Here is a 15,000-nt window from a genome sequence, read left to right as displayed (position 1 = left end):
CGGGCGCGAATTCACAACAATATGTTATGTTTAATGACTGAACGAAAACAAACTCATGCCAAAAGAGCTGTACATACAACGACACAAGAGAGTTTGTAAAGTAATCCGTTGACACATCTGCAAAAACTTTGATGTCCCAGTTCCAGCAAATTTGTGGGAACATGAACCAAAAGTAATGACTGAAAACATGGAAGTACCTATCGCTCACGTCCGAACTAATGATCCCACCGAGCGTGAACATCGAAAACAAAGCGTTGCGACCGGATATCATACATAGGTACAAAAAAAGAAGGAGAAGAAGGCATTGCTTATTGAGGTGTTAATAGCAGTGATTTTGGACTAAATGATGCAGAAATCAAGAAAATGACCAAACACCAAGAACTCAGGAATGAAGTGAAACGATTCTGGAAGCTGAAGAATGCCAAAGTTGTACCAGTGATAGCTGGACCGACAGGAATGATGATGAAGAATCTCACAGATATATTAAACATATTGTTGCGGAATTCGCGCCCGCCGGCGTGCGACGGCCACGTAACTCGAATCGCGGCACGTCGCCCACCGGACGGACAATCCAGTCGTGACCCTCTCGGACTAACGCCGGGAACCAGTCACGGGTGGACCTTTCGGTCTCACCGCGATCGAGCCAATCAGCCCCCGCGTGGGATAGGGTTGCTCGCCAAATTCGAACTACCTAAGTACCCACGCGGAGGGTAGACCGGGCGATCGCACCTCGCCGCAGGTCGACTTCGGACACGGGCCACTTAAGCGACCCGTTCCGTACTATCAGAATAACCGAGCGGTGTTATCGTCGACCTCGACGGTTCGATTAATTATCGGGCGTATTCAGCCCACTACCAACCCTTTACGTGAAGCAAGATGGGGATTCAATGGAGGAAAAGACGAAGCGAAGCGGGAGAACAGTTCAACAATAAAGCACATTTATTCGCGACGAACGGAAAGCACACAAATACAATTCCACCAAATGCACACAAAAAAAGAAAACACAATTCCATTTACACAAAAAGCAAACATAAAAGTGAAAACACAGTGCAGAGCTAATACCGACTACCGAGCACACGGCAACACTTATACAATTCTACTTCACAGACGGCGCCGACAACACATACCCAAAACCAAGGAAAAGAAATACCTCAAGAATGGGGCAGGCCTGAGGCCGAGACCGGGTCGGGCCTACCCGTCTGGTGATGAGACGCGGAGCGGCGATGGCCCCGCAACCCGCGGGCCTCGTGGACAGTGCCTGGCAGGGGGTGGGAACGGGGCCCCCTTGGTCGCACTATCTCAGCGCGGGGGGAAACAGGAGGGGGTTGCTGATGCTCGGGGTATAGAGGATCTTTATTATCCCTGGTGTGCGTCTCCACCTCGGCCAGGTCGCGCTGCCGGCCTCCCTCGGGCGTGCAGCTCCTGGCACCGACGCGAGCACCCCCTCGTCCGACTCTCTTCAGCTTCTCCAGCCACTGCAGGCTTCGGGCTCCAGACTTCTTTCGTTCTCGTTTGCGACTCTCTTCTGACTGACGAACACCGTCCTTTTATCCCCCCGTAACTTCGCCTTTGACCCCCTCCCTTTGACCTTTCACCTCGCTCCCCATTGGCCCGAGAAAAAGTGGGCGTGAAGGCTTTTTGATCCACAAATTTGCATATATCGATCGTTCTGGAGGCGGGGCCAAATCGCCCCTCGCTCACCGATTGGACGGCAAAAAGTGGGCGTGTGTCGTTTTTGAAGCACAAAATCCGTGATTTTGTACACGCTGTTCGACGCGCGTTCTGCATGAGTCCAACACCGGTACCCACAGCGGGGCAAGAACGGTGGCGATGCTACGGTTGTGAGGTGTGCGTGAAGGTCGTGGCGGTTGTGGTGAAGCGGTGGTTGTGGTCGGTGGTTGATGTTGTGGTTGTGATCATGGCGGTTGGTCCAAAATAAAGATAGTAAAAGAAAAACGGCTATCCTGAAGAGTCGCAGCACGTATAAATGACATGTATTCCCACTAGACAACGGGTTTGGGCCTAACTACACATGCACTTACCGAGATACCTCACCTAAGGGACCTGAATGGTGGTTTGCGAATCTGGTAACCACAACACTACCCCCTTCCCTTTTTACAGACTCGTCCCGAGTCGTCAAATTTTCGTGTGCCATCATGTGTAGTTTTCCCCTAGTACACTTTACCTACGGATCCCTGAGTGCGACATTCATGGTATTCGTGTCCCCAAAATAAATAACCTGAGGGCTGCGTAACTATCTAAACAAACTCACTCACACGGACGACTTAAATAAAATTGCCGGCGCTAAGACAGACATGCCGGGGGCGCACTCATATGTACAGTACATCTTAACCTTAACTTACAAATTTTACACTAAACCATGGCCCAGGATCATTGAACTCTGCAAAAAGAAAGCAGTTAGCAGGGAGACAGGCTGCCCGCATGCAGTCTCTGGCTCAAAACAATGCAGGTGACAGGGAACGTGGCTGGCTGCTCACACGCAGTCCAAGGCCTTCCCTTTTGAACTGAACGCAGTGAACCACAACGGTGCATGGGCTGCACAAACGCAGTCTCCGTGCCAGCTCAAGTGACACACGCAATGAGCACAACGAATGGATGCATGACGGATGGACCGAATGCAGTGAACCACAACGGTGCATGGGCTGCACAAACGCAGTCTCCGTGCCAGCTCAAGTGGCACACGCAATGAACACAACGAATGGATGGATGAATGGACGGACGCAAACACGGTGCACGGGCCGCCACTGCAGGCCCGTGTTGTAGCTGCCAACAGGGCAGTTCTCGCAGCTTGCAAACTGTTGCCTTGATCCTGGCGCACATGGAAATGAACAGGGGGGGGGGGCAAAGCAAAAATTGAACGGGGCTGGTGAACATGGGCAGTGGGCATGGCATGGCAAAGGCAGCAGGCAAACACAGCCCGCAGAAGAAGGCCGCTGCAGGCAAACACAGCCCGCAGAACCAGGCCGTTGCAGGCAAACACAGCCGGCAGATGAAGTGGGCCGGCACAGGCCTTGCAGCACAGCAGCTGCAGATGAAGTTGGCCGGCCTCCGCCTTGAAGCAAAACACGGCCAGCCGATGAAGTTGGCCGGCCTCCGCCTTGAAGCAAAACACGGCCAGCCGATGAAGTTGGCCAGCCTTTGCCGTTCAGTGGAGGTTGGTGGAGGGAGTGCGGTGGTGCTGGCCACTTGGAAGGCGGGCTCGGACCTACCTACCTGTCTCCCTCCCAACCTATCGCCTTTGCCTGTCACTGTACATACCCACTCCCTTAATTTGTCAAACCCCAATTTAGCCCCAACTTATTTTTTTATTGTTTTTATTTTTACTTCCCCACTATAAATCGTCCCCTAACCCCCTTTATCGTCCTTGTTCGGCTAACCTAATCTGTCACCTGGCCTACTCCCAACCCCTACGTTCCCTTCCCAGAGGGGAACAAGGGAGAGCTAACGTCCTGTGTCGAGGCCCAACGAAGCCTCAGAATGGCCTCCCCAGAGTTCAGCGATCTAACCCAAAGTGGGTCCAGCGGCCCACAACGAGAGCGAGGGGATGGATGGTGCGGAGGGGTACATCTCCTAATCTACCCTAACCATTTAACTGTTAAACTACCCCGGGGCTTTCAACAAGCGCCTCTCGCTTAAACTATTGGTTCTATCAACCCAGATTCCCGTCGCCTGTGTTGGTGTCCTCACAATTTCGGGCCTCACCCCCCAATTTTCTCTCCGTGCCCTCACACGGTCTCCTGGCTGGGACACGTGGCTCCCTCCGGCAGGCACGAGCCTCTGCCGAATCTCCCGCTATGGCACCCCCGGGCACTACACTGCCTCCGAGCCTACCAGCTCCCTAACACCGGGGAGTGCCCCCCATGGCACCTCCCCTGAAACGCACACGTGGCAGGCCGGCCTCCCGGGCCCCTTTCCGAGGGTCACCCGTGCCCACTACACTGCCCACGCGGCTAATGGCGCCCCGGGCCCCCGCACCAAGCAGGCGCACCCGTGCCCACTACTCTATCCCGGCCCCCCATGGGCCCATGGCCTACCGCGGCCGACTAGCCTGGTGCCCGGGGTACCCACTCAGCGATACTCACCTTTCGCAGCCACGCTCCCAAGCCCGTCAACAGGGCTCCTGCACCCCTCCAAATGGGTCTCGAGCCTACTTTCCCACCAACAACAAAACGACCTCCATTTTTCAATTTGACTAACCCAGCTAACTCACTCTACACTGACCCCGGGGTCCCTTGGGTGGGAGTCACTCCTCCCCCCAATCACTCATCGCACCATGCATTCCCCATTCACTCCACACACACAGACCCGCTGGCCTCACTCACTCACCAAGCACATGCCTCACAACTCACCAACTCTTCAACACACTCACCGCTGAACTCTGCCATTCTTCTAACTACCTCCCCTAACTAACTCGTGCTCCCACGTCGTCCCTTAAACTACAGCACGTTCCTTTTAACACTACGTAGCTAAACTACGTCCCCTCTACACACTCACAAGTCTGTCACAGTCTCCAAATAAATCATTTTATTTCCCAACCTAAATCTGACTACAATCCCTCTAACTAATCCATTCCACGGACTCCATGAGGACTTACCCCTGCCCCATGAAGTCGGTCTAACTAAGCTAACCCTTCCCCCTAACTAGTTTTCATCCTGTGCCCCGGTGTAAGGGGGTCTTTCACCCCTTGCCCAGGAATCCTGTACACCCGAAAGTGAGGCTTGCTTTTTCTTTTTTTTTTTTTTTCTCTTTACATGCGCAGCACCTGCGCGGCAACTCAGAGCTCGCGCACTTTACACCTGCCCGTGACGTCATGCAGCTGCATGTGTTCCTCGTCCCTCCTTGGACGGTACCATCCGGCAGAGATACCCCTCCTGCCGGATTCCAACCCCACGTGCAGCCATGGCGTCACCGTGCGCATAAAAAAAACCACAAGCCACACGTCTCGAGGGGTTCCCCACGCGAACACATGTGCTTTGCCCGTTGGAGCTTAACACACACGATCGCGTGGAGAACCCGTCCGGTCCAAATCCATTTACCTGCCTAAACTTTGTCCGTCCGCGGGATCGGCAAATCCACCGCGTGCGTTTCCGGACCGGGACTTCACTCTCGCAAGCGAGCACGTGGTGGTCTCGTGCGTTGCACAGCACGAACCGCGTGCTCACTGCTGGGTGAACCCGGCACGGTCCTCGAAACAACTACAGCCGCTACTCGGCTTTCTCTCCTCTGTCGCCGTCTCCGTCTCCATTCCACACACGCACACCTGCGTGTTACGACGCACACAGTCCACTCCATTACATTCACACCGGGAGACGCGGCTGCGTGCTCCCGCATGCCAACCGACATCTCCCTCACATACCGCTCTCTCACACACACGGTCTCCCTTGCACACAGCGACCTTGCACACGGCCGTTCACTCACGCGTGCGGGGGCACTCACCCGCGGTGCCTCACTCGCACTCCGTGCCTCATCCACACACGCGGGGGAACTCACCCGCGGTACCTCACTCATACACACGGCGACACTCACACACGCGGTCTCTTCCACACACGGTGCCTCACCCACACACGCGGGGGCACTAACCCGCGGTGCCTCACTCACACTCCGTGCCTCATTCACACACGGCGTGCTGGGAAGCACGTACTCCGGCACCATCGCCACCACACCACTCACACACGGGGTCGCTTCCACACACGGTGCCGCACTCACGCCTTGCACCACACACACAGGGACAACCACACTGGGGATTCGAGTCCCCACAAGGGTCTCTGGGGCCTCTATACCCCCCAAGCTCTCCGTGCACCCGTCCACAGCACCCGTCCTCTCAACCTCGCAAAGCACGACCGAACTCACCTGGTCGTGACTCGCCTCAAGGGGGCAGACTCCCTCCCCTCGTTCCTGGAGGAGGCCATCCAGGTGCTCGCACTGGGTCTCTACCCAGTCCGCCAGCTCACCCCCATTATCCTCCACTACCTCCGTGTGTGTGTGCGTCACTTACCCCGTCTTCATCGTGTTTATTGGTCTCTGCTTCTTTCTGGCGTCTTTCCCTTATCTTTATGTAGGTCAACCTTGCTTTCTCTTTAAGTCGCTCCCGTCCTTCCCTGTTTTTCACTCCTTGCTCTTTCACGATCTCCGCGTACCTCATCCTTGCTTTCCGTATTAATTGTTCTTTTCTCTCCCTCGCAATTACTTTCACCTCGTCTCTTGTCTCCCGAATTACTTTTTCCTTACCCGCCTCCACCGCGGGCCTGTCAGCCGTTGCACCCCCTTCCAGCTCGTTCGTTCCGACACGTGGAGTCGCCATTTTAAGTTCCCTGCTCACGGCCTTCATGCCCGCCTGCAGGCTTCGGCCCATGTTCTGCGTCTCACCCCGCAGCTTTTTCATTTCCTCCTTCATGTTTGTTTCCATTCCGTTCATTTTTGTATCCATCTTTTCGTTTATTTGTTGTGTATTCGCATCCATCGTCGTTTTCACTTCATTCATTTCGTTTTTCATTTCATTTGTGTTTGCATCCATTTTTTCGTTCATTGCCGCCAGCATGGCGCATAGCTGGGCCATGTTGGATGCACTCAGCTGAGCCGTTTCGGCAAGGGTTGGGGAAGGGTCTTGGTGGAGAGGGGGGGGGGAGGTGTCATACACCGCGGCCGCTGCCGCACCCACCTCGGGCCCTGGGTTCAGTTGGGCGAGTCCGTGTTCCTGCACAATCAACATTTCCTGCTCGGGGATTCCATCCTGGACCATGGACTCTACATCACCACACATATACATTTCTAATACCCCCGGCTCCCGCTCGCCTTGAGACGCCATCTTGCTTCTCGTGAAGGGTTAATTTGCTCGCTCGTAATTTGGAGGGAATCGGGGGTCGCTTCTCTCACCCCTGGACCGATTCCCGTAAATTTAGCCGGAGACAGGAGAGCCCGTTTTCCTGTTCTCCGATACCAGTGCCGCGAGGAGGGCGATGAATTTGTATCCCACTCCTGACACCAGTGTTGCGGAATTCGCGCCCGCCGGCGTGCGACGGCCACGTAACTCGAATCGCGGCACGTCGCCCACCGGACGGACAATCCAGTCGTGACCCTCTCGGACTAACGCCGGGAACCAGTCACGGGTGGACCTTTCGGTCTCACCGCGATCGAGCCAATCAGCCCCCGCGTGGGATAGGGTTGCTCGCCAAATTCGAACTACCTAAGTACCCACGCGGAGGGTAGACCGGGCGATCGCACCTCGCCGCAGGTCGACTTCGGACACGGGCCACTTAAGCGACCCGTTCCGTACTATCAGAATAACCGAGCGGTGTTATCGTCGACCTCGACGGTTCGATTAATTATCGGGCGTATTCAGCCCACTACCAACCCTTTACGTGAAGCAAGATGGGGATTCAATGGAGGAAAAGACGAAGCGAAGCGGGAGAACAGTTCAACAATAAAGCACATTTATTCGCGACGAACGGAAAGCACACAAATACAATTCCACCAAATGCACACAAAAAAGAAAACACAATTCCATTTACACAAAAAGCAAACATAAAAGTGAAAACACAGTGCAGAGCTAATACCGACTACCGAGCACACGGCAACACTTATACAATTCTACTTCACAGACGGCGCCGACAACACATACCCAAAACCAAGGAAAAGAAATACCTCAAGAATGGGGCAGGCCTGAGGCCGAGACCGGGTCGGGCCTACCCGTCTGGTGATGAGACGCGGAGCGGCGATGGCCCCGCAACCCGCGGGCCTCGTGGACAGTGCCTGGCAGGGGGTGGGAACGGGGCCCCCTTGGTCGCACTATCTCAGCGCGGGGGAAACAGGAGGGGTTGCTGATGCTCGGGGTATAGAGGATCTTTATTATCCCTGGTGTGCGTCTCCACCTCGGCCAGGTCGCGCTGCCGGCCTCCCTCGGGCGTGCAGCTCCTGGCACCGACGCGAGCACCCCCTCGTCCGACTCTCTTCAGCTTCTCCAGCCACTGCAGGCTTCGGGCTCCAGACTTCTTTCGTTCTCGTTTGCGACTCTCTTCTGACTGACGAACACCGTCCTTTTATCCCCCGTAACTTCGCCTTTGACCCCCTCCCTTTGACCTTTCACCTCGCTCCCCATTGGCCCGAGAAAAAGTGGGCGTGAAGGCTTTTTGATCCACAAATTTGCATATATCGATCGTTCTGGAGGCGGGGCCAAATCGCCCCTCGCTCACCGATTGGACGGCAAAAAGTGGGCGTGTGTCGTTTTTGATCCGTTTTTGAAGCACAAAATCCGTGATTTTGTACACGCTGTTCGACGCGCGTTCTGCATGAGTCCAACACCGGTACCCACAGCGGGGCAAGAACGGTGGCGATGCTACGGTTGTGAGGTGTGCGTGAAGGTCGTGGCGGTTGTGGTGAAGCGGTGGTTGTGGTCGGTGGTTGATGTTGTGGTTGTGATGGTGGCGATTGGTCCAAAATAAAGATAGTAAAAGAAAAACGGCTATCCTGAAGAGTCGCAGCACGCATAAATGACATGTATTCCCACTAGACAACGGGTTTGGGCCTAACTACACATGCACTTACCGAGATACCTCACCTAAGGGACCTGAATGGTGGTTTGCGAATCTGGTAACCACAACAATATGGACAGTACCCTTGGGTACTCACTTGCTAGTGGCTGAATAAGATAATCAGCCAAACACTGGTAGGTATGGATGACCCACAAAATATATAATGGAGAAGAAAGTAAATACCTATGGATATTTTTTTTAATGAAATGAACAAATCTTGGTACAACACGGGTGATAAAAGTTGTGGTCAAGTTTCATCAAAATTGTGTGTTTGGCTTCAGAAAAGAAAGAAAATACATATTTTGAGAGGAAACCACCCCCCACCCTATATCATCATTTCGACCCCAATTTTTCTTAATGTCATGAACAAACTGTGGTACATCATGGGTAGTGAAGATGGTGGTCAAGTTTCATCGGAATTGCGTGTAGTTTATGAGAAGGAAGCAAATGCATATTTTGGGGGGCAAACCCCCTCTTCCCATTGACCCTACCAGATGCCAATTTTTTTAATGTTGTGAACAAACTTTAGTACATCATGGGTGGTGTCGATGGTGGTCAAGTTTAATCGGAATTGTACGTGTAGTTTTGGAGAAGAAGGCAAATACATGTTTTGAGGGGCAACCCCCCTTAAATCCCTTTTTTAGCAGATTTTTCTGATCTCATGAACAAACTTTGGTATGTCATGGGTGATGACGAAGGTTGGCGTGAAGTTTCACTGGAATTGCGTGTATCATTTAATAAGAAAGCAAATACCTCTTTAGGGAAGCACCCACTCCCCCCCCCCGTAAACTCCCTCTGTAGACCCCTTCAGACCCCATTTTTAATGCCATCAGAGCTGATGAAGGTCAGGTCAGGTGTTGGAGCATGCGCCGGAGCAGCGCGTTGCTGCGTCCACTTTCCGCAGGTACTCCAGGGGCCTTCGTCTGTCAATCTCCCAGGCAGATGCCTGGCCAATCCCCATCTCCTTGAGATGCTGATCAACCTGATTCAATGAGGCACGTGGTCGGCCGATTGGCTTCCTCCACTCATGAGGCTCACTCGCTGAGAGAATCAGGTGAGCAGGATCAGTGTCAGGAAAACGAGACACATGTCCATACAGCCGCAGCTGATGCTCACGGGCTATACAGGTAACAAATCTCATTTGAGTCTCTCTCAGCATCTGCTCATTGGACACAATGACCAGCGATTGACAAGGATTCTTCTAAAAGACCTGGTATCAAAGGAATTAAGTCTCTGTCTCAGATCCATGGTCAGAGTCCAAGTCTCACATCCATAGAGCAAGACTGGAAGCACCAAGGACCTGAAGACTTGGACTTTCGGCCTCCAGCACAGGTACCGGCAGCGCCACACCCCATGATCCAGTGAATCCATGACTCACCAAGCCCGACCCAGACATCTGTTGACCTCTGCCTCACAGCCTGCAGAGACATGAATATCACTGCCAAAGTAAGTGAATCTGTCCGTGACCTCAACGTCCTCACCACAAACAGGTGCAGACAAGAAGGCAGCATCCAAGATGTCATTGAAAGCCTGGATCTTCGTTTTGACCGAGGAACCTGTAATTCCAGTGTCTCTCACTCCTCATTCAGCACCTGCAAGGTCCCCAAAAGGATATCTAAAGTCTCAACAAAGATGACTGCATCACCTGCGAAATCAAGGTCAGAGACCTTGCCATTCCAAAACGATGCACCACATCTTGATCTCTCCGACATTCTCACCAGAATCCATTCCAAACAAGTGCTGAAAATTGTGGGGGCCAGTACACACTCCTGACAAACTCCTGACAAACTCCAGTAACAACTGGAAATAAGTCAGAGATGGTATCACCACATCTCACAGCACTCTCAGTACCAGAGTACAGTTCAGCCATTAGATTGATCAGTTTTGGTGGCACCCCATGAAGACCAAGAATCCTCCAGAGGGCATCCTGATTCACTGAATCAAATGCTTTGCAGAGATCAACATCGGCTGCAAGCAGCCCCTGCTGAAACTCTCATCTGCGTTCGGTGAGGACCCGAAGAGCAAGGATACGGTCAATCATTGACCTCTTTGGTGTAAAGCCTGACTACTCTGGATGCTGGTGCTAAAGTAGATGGTGGCGAACCCGATCAATAATTATTCGAGCAAAGACCTTACCCGGCACTGAGAGCAGCGTCACCCCTCGATAGTTGTTGCAGTCTTGAGCATCACCCTTCCCTTCCCAGAGAGGGACAACAAGGCCCCTCTTCCAGTCATCAATTTTTCGGGAATCGGCAGGTTGGAGTCAGTTTGATTACCGAATGTAGTACGGACTGTATACATCCCAGAATCCTTGAGTAGCTTTCACCGAAAAACTACGTTACATTTGTATAGACCAGTGTTTCTCAACCTTTTTTGTCCCACGCCCGACTTTGATTTTCAAAAAAATTGTACGCCCCGCACTGATTGGACACGCTACAGTATATACTACATATGTATTCAAAAGGCTTTATTAAAACTTAATTGCAAATTTTATTCAATTGCTGCTCACTTCAATGGGAGCCCTGCCCTTGACGCTGGCTGCAGATTTGTTTGATTCGAGGAACCAATTTTGTCAGTTTCAGCCTTAAATCACCATGTTTCGTGATTTCCAGTCGATTTCTCTTAGCTTGCAGCAAATCGGTAACAACACTAAATCCACATTCGACTCAATAAGATGATGGAAAATTTATCAATACTTCCCTTGTCAAAGTAATCGAGTTTGGGTATTTATTTTCGCTCTCCTCAGACAGCTACATCATGGTTCCTTTGATCTTGAAAAGAGTTTTCACAGACTCATCTTGTTGCAACTCGCATAACTCCTCTTGGTATTGCTCTGGTACTTCAGATAAATCCACCAGAAATGGCTGAGTCAACCAAGAAGGGAACTCCATTGCTTTCAAATCATGAAATCTGTCATTGAATTCATGAACCAACATTTTCAAGTGATCAACAATGACGTTCTTTTCCTCGTCAGTTACCTCACATTCTTTCATTCTGAATCCTCATGCCCCACCAAAATATTGCCACACCCCACCTTGAGAAACACTGATATAGACGTTTCATTGATATTATCACAAACATTATTCTTTATAAACAGCTGTGTGTGATAGGTGGGAAAAAAAACTTGGCTCGGTAATTTAGAAAACACGTGAATACGGAAAACGGATTGGAAATCGGGCATGATCAAATATATTTTGCTTTGAAACTCACAAAGGGAAACTTAAACTTTGTAAAGCAAATCCCATAACCGAATGCTTAAGACACAGGTGAAAGGACAAAGGAAAACATGAAAGAACCTCCATGAGATACAGGATGAAACTTTACCACCATGGCACCCGTCCGTGTGTGCTGTATACGTACCTCTACCTTGTAGTAACTGTCGAATGCACATCCCGATCAGGACACGAAAGGCACTGTACAGCTCGGTAAGTGCCTTAAGCACTCAAGCACTCCAACGGAACGCCTGGCTTGGCAAGGGATTAGGAATTGCCATCGATACAGATATGCATCCAGAAACACCCGTGCAATGTCCGAATTGGACAAATCAACACCTTTTGGGGGAATCGAAACTGCTGATACTTTCAAATCTGGAGCTTACACCCAGGCCAAAAAACTTGGCTACTTTAGACCTCAGCGAGATCACCCAGGAAACGCCTTAAGATCCCAGACTGCGTATGTAATTCCGAAAAAAAGGACCCTCCTGTGGACTGTGCCATCCTTGGATTGTAAAAGCAGACAAGTCTGGAGACCGTAATGGTTCACGAGCGGTATTTGACGATGTAGGTTGTTTCAGAAGTCAAGGATGAGACAATGTGATAATATTTGACCAAGTTATAAAAATGATCAACATGATGTGGTATGTGTGACAGGTTATTAGCTGCAAAATGTGGAAAACCTGGTTTCGTTCAACAACTTTCAAAATTTGACCTTTGCATAACCTTTAAAGATCACAAAACAATGTTGTGGACATTAAAATAAGGAAACAGGATACATGCTATAGCTTATTGGAGTTAGTTCGTCGAAGAAGGTCGAAAACCCGGTTTGATTCCCACAACTTTGAAAAATTGACCTTTGTGAATTTTAAAGGTCAAAGTTCAAGGATTATGACCTTTGGTGCAAAACTTCCTGTGGAACATTCCAGGAACAATATAACGTCATATAGGCTATATGGCATTTCGCACTCATCGGATTATCCATACTTTGATGAAATCAGCGTAAAAACAAACTTGAAGGGGGCTCCACGGGCAAGGTGTTCGAGATAGAGAAAAATGGTTTCAAGACTTTAGGTGGGGAATGACCTCAAGATTATGCATAAAAATATTGTCATCCTCGCTTTCAAAGTTTGGGCGGTCGTCTGATTTTTATGTCAAAATTCGCAATTTTCTAAGTTTGTGACCTTGTGACCTTGACCCTGGGATGAAAATGAAAAATCGAGCTCCGTAGGGCTATGCAGGTGCCATTGGGCTAACCAAATACTGAAACCCCTGCCAGATTTGACAAATCCCCTAGGAGAAGATGCAAATTGAAATTGGCTACCCCCTAAAAACACACGTTGTTTGGGCGTGGCTCCGTCCATAATGGGTGCACCATGCCCATTCTCAGGAAAACACAACTAGATCATGATATAAACCTCCCACCAAAATTGTATCAGGATCGGATCAAAACCCACGGAGCTATGCTCGGGACAGGCAGACAGACAGACAGACAGACAGAGAGACAGACAGACACACACCAATAACGAATATAGTGGTGGCTTATTTTTTTCGTGAAAATATTTTTTCGTGACCCAATTATGAAGCACGTGTTTCACTCAATAAATTACACTTTCTGCACATTCAATCATTTTTTCTTCACTCAATATAATCGTCCGAACAGTAGAAAAAGTTATGTTTAATTCCTCGCTTCAATAAATAGACTAAGTTATAGAAATCGCTAATTGGTTCAAATTTTCGGATTTCACTCCACATTTCAACACTGATCTTGTTCACCAGATCCGATTCTCAAATGCGACATAATATTTTGATTATATACTTTAATTAGTCTGTGAGTCAATCGTGTTTCCAAATGGAGGCCTGCTTGAATTGACTGAACAAAATGGCGGCTGAAGACTCCAGCAGCCGCTGAGGGCTGACCAAGACGGCGGTACGCCATCTTGGAAATGCTTATTTTGATTTTTTTTGCGATGAGCACCCCTTAAATTATCTTCAAAAGGGGTGTTTTAATTAACGCAAATACCCAATTTTCACTCTTGCACTTCCTTGGCGTTTTTTTACTATGCATGCAAAGTTTCAGGCTGATAAGTTTTATAGTTTTGAAGTTATGGAGGAGACACACACACACACACACTTTTATTCGTATAGATTGGGCCGAGTCGCGCCGATTCGAGTCTTTTTTTAAGTTTAGAAGACGGCCTTACGAAATGGGTACGTCTTCTTAATATCCTTCCGTATGTAGTACATGGCTGCGGGGTCGCATCATTTGCTGAGGGCAGGGCTGTGCTGCTGATGCAATGCCATGTGTTGGTTGTAGCTCAAATTGGTCCAGAGTACCAGCAACAGTTTGCCTACTCTTCATGAAGGACACTGTGAGACCTTTAGCGTCGACCAACTAATGTCAACAGATGGGACACCCTGTTTAACATCCATCTGAGGGATGGCACTCACTCACTGATGAATCACCCTGCCTGTGAAACACCAGGATGACAGTTTATAGCTGGATTGGGATTAAAACACCAGTCGAGACAGCTTAGAGGTGAGTGTGCATACCTCGAGGCCATCCTGTTACCCCCCAATGGGTAAATATCAGGCTGGCTGAAGACGTGTCATGTCGCGGAGAAGTTATACACATGTAGCTATTTTATTCTGGGAATAGATTCTCATTTGCTTCAAAAGATTGATTTGGATCAACTAAATATTCTAAAATATTTGCAGTGAGGAACACAATGGGAAACATGTTTTCTCCAGGCATCCGTAAAAAGACTGTGATCATGATATCTATGTAATGAAGGAAAAGCATCTCAGGGCCAACCGAGCCAGGCAAGTCAGACAAAGCCATAACCGCATGATCAGACCTAGCCCGAGCTAATTGTCTCCAGGAGGAAACAGGTAACGCACCAACCTTCGAGAAAGATGATCCAGCGTTTGCTGCCTTGAGATTTCCTCAAGTAGTACCTATATGAGGAGCACAGAACACATATTTAATAAGAAAAAGAGTTCTCCCATCCCATAAAAATTCATTTAAAAACTTCATCGACCTCAAAGTTATGACATTGACGTAAAAACACTTTCTATGGAAAGATCATTTTTTGACGATCATACCCTGCAGGAGAACCATCGTTGCAAGTGATGCGCCGGTCTTTGAGAAACTGTAGCTGCAGCAACGCATCGTTTGTCCCTCCACAAGTATGTAAGGAGCGTGCAAGTTCTCGTAATTGGGTCAGTGATCCTCTCTC

General features: G+C 50.0%; 1 protein-coding gene across 1 annotated transcript in view; it reads right to left on the bottom strand.

Moving 5' to 3' along the window:
• Positions 1-15,000, bottom strand: part of LOC147024656 (palmitoleoyl-protein carboxylesterase NOTUM-like) — a 107,481-nt gene that overhangs the window by 91,596 nt on the left and 885 nt on the right. The window contains exons 2-3 of the mRNA XM_085884778.1: positions 14,867-15,000; positions 14,667-14,719 (exon numbers count right to left, since the gene is read on the bottom strand). The exon at positions 14,867-15,000 is cut by the window's right edge and continues 225 nt beyond it. Coding sequence (XP_085740904.1) covers positions 14,667-14,719; positions 14,867-15,000 — 187 coding nt within the window. The remainder of the gene's footprint in view (positions 1-14,666; positions 14,720-14,866) is intronic.

The sequence above is a fragment of the Eptatretus burgeri genome, chromosome 6 (assembly GCF_056783735.1).
Source record: "Eptatretus burgeri isolate ZD-2024b chromosome 6, Ebu_testis_v1, whole genome shotgun sequence".
NCBI classification, from domain to species: domain Eukaryota; kingdom Metazoa; phylum Chordata; class Myxini; order Myxiniformes; family Myxinidae; genus Eptatretus; species Eptatretus burgeri.
This window is presented reverse-complemented; position numbering and strand designations above follow the sequence as displayed.